Below are 9,292 nucleotides of genomic sequence, written 5' to 3' on the forward strand. Positions count from 1 at the left end.
CTGACATTCTGAGTTCTAAGGGAGCTTCCAACTATCCTAGGTTCTAAGAGCACATCCAGCTCTGACATTCTGAGTTCTAAGGGACCTCCCAGCTCTGACATTCTGAGTTCTATGTTCCCTCCCAGCTCTGACATTCTATGGTCTGAGATCCCTCCCAGCTCTGGCATTCTGTGTTCTAAGGGAGTTTCCATCTATGATATCCTAGGTTCTAAGAGTACATCCAGTTCTGACATTCTGCGTTCTACGGGTCCTCCCAGCTCTGACATTCTCTGTTTTAAGATCTGTTCCAGGTATAATATTCCATGATTCTATGAAGATGTTCCTGAGTGATGATGAGGAAAAGGGGAAAGAAAGAAGTGGAGTAAAATGTGGAAGAAGAGAAGAGGGAGAGAAGGAGTAGGAGGGAGAGAGAGAAAAAGAAAAGGAACAGCAAAGTCATGAAGGGCAGAAACTCTAAAAAGGAAGCTGGCCAGGAGGCATTGATGGGGGTGGGGGAGGAGGGGAGGTGGCTGCTGTCTGTCCCATATCACTGCCTAACCCCAGAGGAGTGATTCTTGGGGAGGGGAGATGGGAAGGGGGGCAGGAATTACTGGGCTCTGCTGCTGATGGTCTTAGTGTTGGAGAGAATGGAACCCAGGTACTACCTTCCTCCCTCACGTCCTCCAGTTCTGAGAGACCTAGCCACATCCCCCGGGTGCTGGGGGATCCAGGGTCTGGGAAGATGAATGTATTCACAGATTGGTGTGTCAGGGCTGTCCCTGAGCAAGCTTTGTCTCGATGGGCCTGTTATTTATCTCTCTTACCGCTCTCCAAGGAGTGGGAAGATTTAAAACAGCCAATTTGTCAGGATGCTACCGAGTGTGTAAATCTCACTTAAGTCTATGGGATAAATCAAGGAAAAGTCCCAACCCACAGACAAGCTCTAATCCTCACAGATCCACATTCAGGACTCTTGTTTAGTTACGAGTTCTCGGCCTCGGAAGCCTCAGCTACTAGGGGGTGCTCTTGAAATCCTCCAATTTTCTTAGAAGGCCTATGATCTCTTTGGTCCAGGTCTGCCCTTAGAACCCAGAATGTCAGAACTGAGAGGGGCTTTAGAACACATAATGTCAGAGCTGGGAGGGACCTTAGAACACAGGATGTCAAAGCTGGATGGGCTCTTAGAACCTAGGGTTGTGATTCCAGGAATCTCTGTAATCCCTTTCCTGGGCCCCAGAAAGAGCAGCCTCTGGGAACCTCGGCTCAGGAGACCAAGCTTGTCCTCCCCAATCTACTCCACCCTGATCAAAACCACCAAGGCTTTAGCTGTGCCAACATGGTGACAAACGCTCAGAAAACAGGTCTAAATGTGACTAGATGCTTTTGCATCTGGATGTCTAACATCTTGAACCATAGTCTTGGTCTGACCAGGGATCAATTTCTCTCAAGAAGCATGAGCACAGATTGTGTGGCTATCCCATCATCCCTTGGGGGGGAAGGGAGGGAGCAGAGGGGAGGGAAGGACAGTGGTGGATTCAACAGGACTCAGAAGACCTGGGTTCTAATTCCACTCTTGCCTCCAACTCTACATGACCAAAGTAAGTAAGGCCCCTCTCTGGGCCTCATCTATAAAAGGAAGAGATTGTTCTAGGGGAGACCTTCTTCATCTTGTTTGTGCCATGGACCACTCTGGCAGTCTACTGTAGTCTATGGATGATTTATTAGATTTGTGCCTGCTATCATAACTGAAGGAAATGCTAAATTTCTGTTAGAAATTAGTGACAATAAAGTTTTTTTTCCCCATTAAAGTTCACAGATTCCCTGAAATCTACCTGAGGACTCCTGTTTTAGAACTCTTCCCAGCTCAGAGAGTCTACAAGCCAGTTGGAGAGACCAGGTATGAAGTACAGTAAAACCTATCTCCTTTAATGGGTCTTGTTATCTATTCCAACATCACATTTTAACCTATTCAGCTCTATAATTTAGTGTTCTAAAGTCCCTTCCAACTGTAGCATTCTATGTTCTAAAAGCCCTGCCAGCTCTGACAATCTGCGTTCTAAGGGCCCTCCCAGCTCTGACATTCTCTATTCTAAGGGCCCTCCCAGCTCTGACATCCTGTGTTCTAAGGTCCCTCCCAGCTCTGATAATCTGTGTTCTAAGGGCCCACCTTAGACCTTAGCTCTAACTTTTACACATACTAAAGTCTCTTCCAACATTCTGCATTTTAAGGTGCCTACCACCTCCACTGTGTTTAAAGGTTCCTTTCAGCTCTAACATTCAGTGTTCTCCCTTCTAGCTAACAACATGTGTTCAAAGTCCTTACAAGCTGTAAGACTCCATCATTGTTCCAGATGGGGCTCCAGAGGGCACCAGCAGAGGAGTGTGAGACGAGGAAAGAGGCCCTGGGAGAGGGGCGCTAGCTATTCCCCAGGAACATCTGTGAAGACTTTGGGCGTGGCTTTTCCTCCACACATGTAACGGCTGTTTGTCTATGAAGTGGAGGCCGGTAGTGGGGGTGTAAGTGCTTTCTGTCCAGCTCTCATGCAGCAAATATGTAAAGGAAGACTGCTATAGAAAAGAACTTGGAGTCTTTTGGGTAAGGAAGAAAGCACATCTCAGTGAGTCTCACTCATGCAAGCTCTGCTCCAGCCAGGCCAGGAACTTCATTGTGTTTGTACATCCTCGTCTCTGCCTCTTCCCTTATCTATCCACCCTTCCTTTATACCACCCCTATTATTGAAGTCATTTATCTTCTCTGGGTCAGTTTCTTCATCTGTAAAATAACAAGGATGGACTCCATCTCAGATGTCCCTTCTAGCTTTTAACATGCAATCTTAAAAAAAAATTCTGTAAACATTCTGAGATAACCAAGAGGTAAAGTCTGGGGGCTTAGACCTTCCCCAAGAGAGACCACTGAAAAGTCACCTTCTCACCTTAGACGGGGAAGACTGTGAGAGGAACAGAGAGGCAAGCTGAGGGGCACGTAGAAGGGACACCAAAGGCAGGAGAAAGGCAGGATTCCATGGGACTGAGGTAGTGAGCAATGGAACGAAGTAAAACGTCAGTCTTGGGCAAGTTTTGATCCAGATTGGGGGAAGAAGCCAGGAAGGATTATATTGTGCAATTCATTTTGTTTGGCATATATTACTTTTATTCAAGTGTCTTGTCTTATTTGTATCTGCCTCCCCCATCTCTATCACTGACCACAAGAGTTGCTCAGTCAGGTTTGGTTGAATAACATTGATCAATTTGGACAAACTGACCATTTGCTACTCACCGTACACAGTAGTTTGTCTCTCATTTTTTGTTTGTTTCAACAAGTGGTGTTTGGTTCGTGCCATATACCAACGAACTGCCTGCCTCCACCCCTTGACCTGCATCCAGCAGTCAGTTGAGATGCTAAGTCTCACACAAGGCCTTCCCTGACCTCCCAAGGTATTAGTGATAATTCCCCAAAATGAATTTCTATAGATTTTGTGTTTATTTTTTTACTGACTTATCTATGTGTATGTTATTTCTCCCAGGTAGAACGTAAGCTGCTTGAGGTCAGGGACTCTGTGTGTGTGTGTGTGTGTGTGTGTGTGTGTGTGTGTGTGTGTTTATATCCCCAGTGCTTAGCACAGTGTCTGGGAAATAGTAAGCATTTCATATGCTTGTTTGAATGAATAAATGTATAAATAAATGAATGAATGAACTAACAAATGATCTCTCTCCAAACTTGGACTTGATATACGCAAGTTCAGTCCTCCTTTCTTCTCTGGAGGAAGAGAAATCAATGTCTCTGCTGGCCTGGGTGACTCCTTCAGACTCATGACAAATATGGCAGCCACCAGAGCAGGTATTCCCACCCCCTACTCCATACTTCTGAAACTGAGACAAAGATTCTGAGCCTGGCAAGCAGGACAGTGTAGAAAATGAGCAGGGTTGAGAGAAGACTGAGGCATGAACCTCTTATTTAATTTGCTCAAAGCCCCTCTGCCTTCACCCATCCTCCCTCTCCTTTTCTGCTCCAGTCTCAGAGGGTGAGACCCTTCCCTTTCCAAGTTAAACTCCCCCTTGTGCCAACTCCCTCCCCCTTTGGATGCTTGTCCCATCACTTATGCCTCTCTCTTTCTTTTTGATTTACCTACCAACACAGTCACATCTTCCTTATCCTTACAAACAAAAACAAAAAACCAGTCCTTCCTTTTAGCCCTGTAATCCCCCCAAGCTTTCTTGCTAGCTGTAGGGTCCTTTTCACTTCTAAACTCCTAGAAATAATAGTCAAGACTCATTTCTTTAGCTCCACATCACCCCCCCCATCCCCTTGCAATTTGATTTCTGACCCCATTCCTTGACTGAATAGCTCAGTTGAAAATGCTGAATTGCTTAACTTTTTTATCAGTCTTCATCTTCCCTCACCTTTCTGCAGTTTGAGATTCTGCTGATGAGGCCCAGTGGTTCTGGATATTCTCCCCTCTCTTGGCTTCCACAATGCTACTATTATTCTCTGTCTCTGTCTCTTCCTGTATCTCTATATCTCTCTCTGTCTCTATCTCTCTGTCTCTCTCTGTCTCTGTCTGTTTCTCTCTGTATGTCTCTCTCTGTCTCTCTGGCTGTCTCTTTCTCTCTCTCTCTCTATCCTCCACCCCTCAGCTCCCCTCATTCTCTAACCACTTTTTCTCAGTCTCCTTTGTTGCATCTCCATTCATCTCCCACCATTTAAGTCTTTTAAGACTCTGTCCTGGGTCATCTCTCTCTCCACATCCTCATCCATGGTGACATCATCATTTCCTTTGGATTCAATTCTCTTCTCTATTCAAAGTCCTCCCAAACCTATGTCTCTAGATTTAATCTTTCTTCTGAGCTTCTACTGCCTATTGGACATCTCCACCCAGAAATCCTACCTCCCTCTCAAACACAACCCATCAAAAAACCAAATTAATCATATTCCCCTAACCCTACCCCTCCTTCCAACCTTTTTATTTCCATTGAGGATACCAGTATTTTTCCAGTCAATTAGGTTCAAAATCTCAGAATCCTTTTTGACCTTACATTTTGCCTTTGAGGCATCTAAGTGGCTCAGTGGATAGAGCCCTGGGCCTGAAGTCAGGAAGACCTGAGTTCAAAGATGGCCTTAAGACACAGCTGCGTGAGCCTACGGAGGTCACCTAACTTCTGTCTGCCTCAGTTTCCTCAACTATAAAATGGATATCATCATAGTATTTACTTATTTCCTTCCTTCCTTCCCTCACCCTTGACATCCAATCAGTTGCCAACTCTTACTGATTCTCTTTTTTTCTGCCAATATAACCATTTTCTTAGTTAAAGCTCTAATCGCCTCTCACCAGGACTATGGTACTAGTCTCCTTAATGGTCTCCATGCTTCTAGCTTCTCCCCTCTCCTAGCCATCCTTCACAAAGCTACCAAGCTAATTTTCCTAAAGACCAGTTCTTATGGTGTGACTCCTCTGTTTAAAGACTCTCCATGGCTCCCCAGTGCCTCGAGGGTAAAATAACCTGTCACTGTGGGCCTTTCATAATTTGGGTCCAACCTACCTTTCCAGTCTTCTTCCACATTAGTGTTCTTCATGAATTCTTTGTTTCCTGCATGGATTGGACTAATGGCTATTGCATCAACTCAGCATTCCATTTCCTTCCTTCATATGTTTGCATAAGCTGCCACCATGCCTGGAGGATGTTCTCTCCTCATCGCTACCTCTCAGAATCCTTATTTCAGAGTTCATCTCACAGGGCTCCTCTTTCATAATAAGCCATCCTTGGTCCCCACCCCTTCCTTTTAGTGAAAATGTCCTCTCTCTCTCCATTTTTCCTGAAGCCTTTTACTTGGCTTTCTCTTTTCCCTCTGCCAGATGATACCCTGTATTACACTTATCCGGGCACATGTCATCCTTCCCACTCCCAATAAAAATGTAAGCTCCCTGAGGGAAGGGACTATATCTTTTTTCATCTGTATATCTCCAGTGCCCAACAGTGACTTACGTTTGCAATTCACTTAGGAAAGAAGGAAACAAGCATTTATTATGCACCTACTGTGTGCCAAGCACATTACAAAAAATTATCTCCTTGATCCTGGGAGGTAGGTGCCATTATTATCCTCATTTTACAGTTGAGAAAACTGAGGCAGGCAGCGATTAAGTGACTTGCCCATAGTCACACAGCTAGAAAATGTCTGAGGTCAAATTTGAACTCAGGTCTTCTTAAGCTAAACACTGTAGCCACCTAGTTGCCTTAATATATGTGTTGGATTAAAGGGAGAGTTCAAGTAGAGCAATAATCAGGAATTGGTCTAATAATAATCACTCCTCAACTAGTTTCCAGTCCTTCCTATACTATTAACTTGCTGCGTGACCTTGGGCAAATCATTTCCAGAACTCTTCCTCTGCCATGTCCAAGATCATTAAGTGATCTAGGGCTGTGAGTCAGAGCAGAGAGAAGTCATTTCAGCCAATAAGAAAATCCTTTTGCTCTCTGCCCTCTTCCCCCTACTCCCCATCTCCGTGGTTCTATGCATGCACTAAATATCTTAGAATGGCCCCAGAGTGGAAGGGTAGTGGGAGTTTCAAGGCCTAAGACAAAGTTAGCCCCAGGGAGTGTTCATGCTTTAAGAATTGAGCCAGTCATAGAGAAAGCTTTAATGCAATTTTAATGAAGCCCTTTCCTGTTACATATGGAAAGCAACTATACATGGCCCAGAAGCCTGGCCCACCCAGCCTTTTTCCCTCCACCCAGGCCCAGCTCACCTGGGCTCCCCTATACCTAGCCCACTCTCAGGTTCCGTCAGAGGGGCCGGCACCCAGGCCTCTAGAACTTCCATCAGAAGCAGTAGCCAATAGGGAAGTGATTCTGAAAGGGGGAGGGGGCATGATTCCGATCCAGAGCCTTCCAGACCCCACAACAATTGCAACTGTGGTGAGGACATGGCCCCATGCCTCAAGCAGCAAGACAGATGCATTTCAGGGCTGCGGTGGCTGTTGGTTGACTCATTCACTACAGTTTGGCTGCATTGAAAGCTGTTTGACCGAATTAACCACTATAGGACTGAACTGACTCATCCAGTCCTTGACAAAGTCTCCCAAAGGATTCAACTAGGAGGCAGCATGGCGGACAGACACTGAATTTAGAGTCAAAGGATCCGGGTCAGAATGCCAGCTCTGCCATTTACTATCTGGGCAACTTTGGGCATGTCACTTTCCTCTTCTGGGCCCGAGACTCCTCATCTGTAAAACCAGAGGGTTTGGACCAGATGGTATGAATGGTCCCCTCTAACATCGGCCAAGACTGTTCCTCCTACTGGTGGTTACCAATTACGGGCCCTGAAGGGGTGAAAGAGACCAGCGTTCTGCTGGGGTTGGTAGGAAAACAAACACATCTGGATGGAAGCTGGACAGTAACTGGGGGCCATTTGAAGCAAAAAGAAGCATCTGTAGCAACTTGGCCAAGGGGAGGAGGGATCGGAGCCGCTCACACAGCCGAGTAAGGGGGCGGGGCCAGCTCCTTGGAAGGCATCGCCATGGCTTCCTCGTAGGTGGGCAGGAGCACCTAGGAGGAAGAGATGAGTCAGGCAGGTGATAAACGCAAGGAAGCTGGATTGTTCTAGGGCTCTGCTCTCCAGCTGGGGCCCAGTTCCTGAAATTCCTAGAGAATCCCACGACCTCAGGGTGGCAAGGGACTCCAGAGAGCCCATATGTCATCGGAAGTCTTCTCTCCGACACCAACCTCCCCCAAAAGTCATCATCTGGCCTCTGCTTGAAGACCTCGACTCACGGGGAACTCATTACCTTTCAAGGAAGCCTGTGGCATTGGCAGTCAGTCAACAAGCATTGCTTAAGTGTCTACTCCATACCCATGACATTTTTCTTTGTGTTGTGCCCTGCTGTAACTTCCTCCTACTTCTGCCCTCTAGGGCCAGGCAGAATACCCCTAATCCCCCTGCCATGAAGACTACTAGCCCTTTAACTACTTGGAGACCCCAGTCTTGTCTTTTCTCTAGTCTTCTCTTTTCCAAGAGAAAAACCCTCACTTCCTAAAACCAATACATTTAACCTGTCCTACGGTGGTTGTTGTTCAGTCATTTAAGTCATATCTGACTCTTTGTGACCCAATTTGGAGTTTTCCTGGCAGAGATACTGGAATGGTTTGTCATTTCCTTCTCCAACTCATTTTACAGATGAGGAAACAAAGGCAAAAAACAGGGCTAGTGACTTGTCCAGGGTCACACAGTTAGTAAGTGCCTGAGGCTGGATTTGGACTCAGGTCTTCTGGACTGCAGGCCCCATGCTCTACTCACTATGGCGCTACCTAGTCATCCAGACTTGTTCTATAGTTCTTCGTTATCTTGCCCTCCTTGCTCTGAATATCTACTTTGTCAAAAATCTGTCCTAAAATGTGGTGGCCAAAACTAAAAATACTCCAGAAGTGGTCTGACCAGAGCAGAAGAGAGATGACTAGTAACTACTCGCTTCTATATTGGGACCACCTGAATTTAATTTACTCTTTCAGCTGCTATGTCCTGGCTGACTCATACCAAACTGTTGCAATCCACCAAAAAAAAAAAAAAACCCAGTCTTTTCCCCATGACCTGCTTTCTAGTCACTTCCACCCCTCAGAAATTCATTAATAGTGCACCTGAATTTGTTTTTTCCTTTGCTAGAAGTTTCTTCTTTTTATTGGTCTGAAATCTGCCCCCACCCCAACATCTCCCCATTGCTCCCAGGTCTGCCCTGTCTGAGGCCAAGGAAAATAAGCTTAATCCCATATATATGTGTGTATATATATGTATATATATGCAGTATATTAAAAAACAGTAATAATAATTCAAGTATAGAATCTCGCACTCATCCTCATTAAATTCCACTTAATCAGCTTTGCCCCGTGCATTCTAACCTGTTGAGATCTGGGAGTGAAAATACAGGCTATTGCTTAAATCTTTATGTCACCAGCATATTGAATAACCAGGTCGACTATTCATTCATCGAAGTACTTGAATTTCAAAATTGAAAACAGGACCAAGGAAGCCATTATTAAGTGAGGATCCTCAGGTGTTTAGCCTGGGGTCCACATTAGACAGTACAGTGAAGTGGAAAATCATTGGCCTGTGAGGCAGACTTCCTTCTAGCTCTATGATCTATGAATTTACAAAAGCTGATTTCAAGTATTTGAAGGACAAACCAGGAAGCAACTGATGGAACTTCCAGAGAGGAAGATTTAGACCGGAGGTCAGGAAAATTTTCTTCACAATTAGAAGTGTCCAGCTATATGGGGCAGTGGAGGAAGCACAGACCTGGAGTCAAGAAGTTGTTCAGTTGTTTTG

At 45.4% G+C, this 9,292-nt stretch overlaps 1 protein-coding gene across 1 annotated transcript in view; it reads right to left on the bottom strand.

Moving 5' to 3' along the window:
* Positions 1-6,602: 6,602 nt before the first annotated feature.
* The window catches only part of LAPTM5 (lysosomal protein transmembrane 5), a 43,347-nt gene continuing 40,657 nt past the window's right edge, over positions 6,603-9,292 (bottom strand). Inside the window, exon 8 of the mRNA XM_027864696.1 lies at positions 6,603-7,521. Coding sequence (XP_027720497.1) covers positions 7,444-7,521 — 78 coding nt within the window. The 3' untranslated portion in view covers positions 6,603-7,443. The remainder of the gene's footprint in view (positions 7,522-9,292) is intronic.

This window comes from Vombatus ursinus, unplaced genomic scaffold, assembly GCF_900497805.2.
Source record: "Vombatus ursinus unplaced genomic scaffold, bare-nosed wombat genome assembly UNPS02014775.1, whole genome shotgun sequence".
In the NCBI taxonomy this organism is placed as follows: domain Eukaryota; kingdom Metazoa; phylum Chordata; class Mammalia; order Diprotodontia; family Vombatidae; genus Vombatus; species Vombatus ursinus.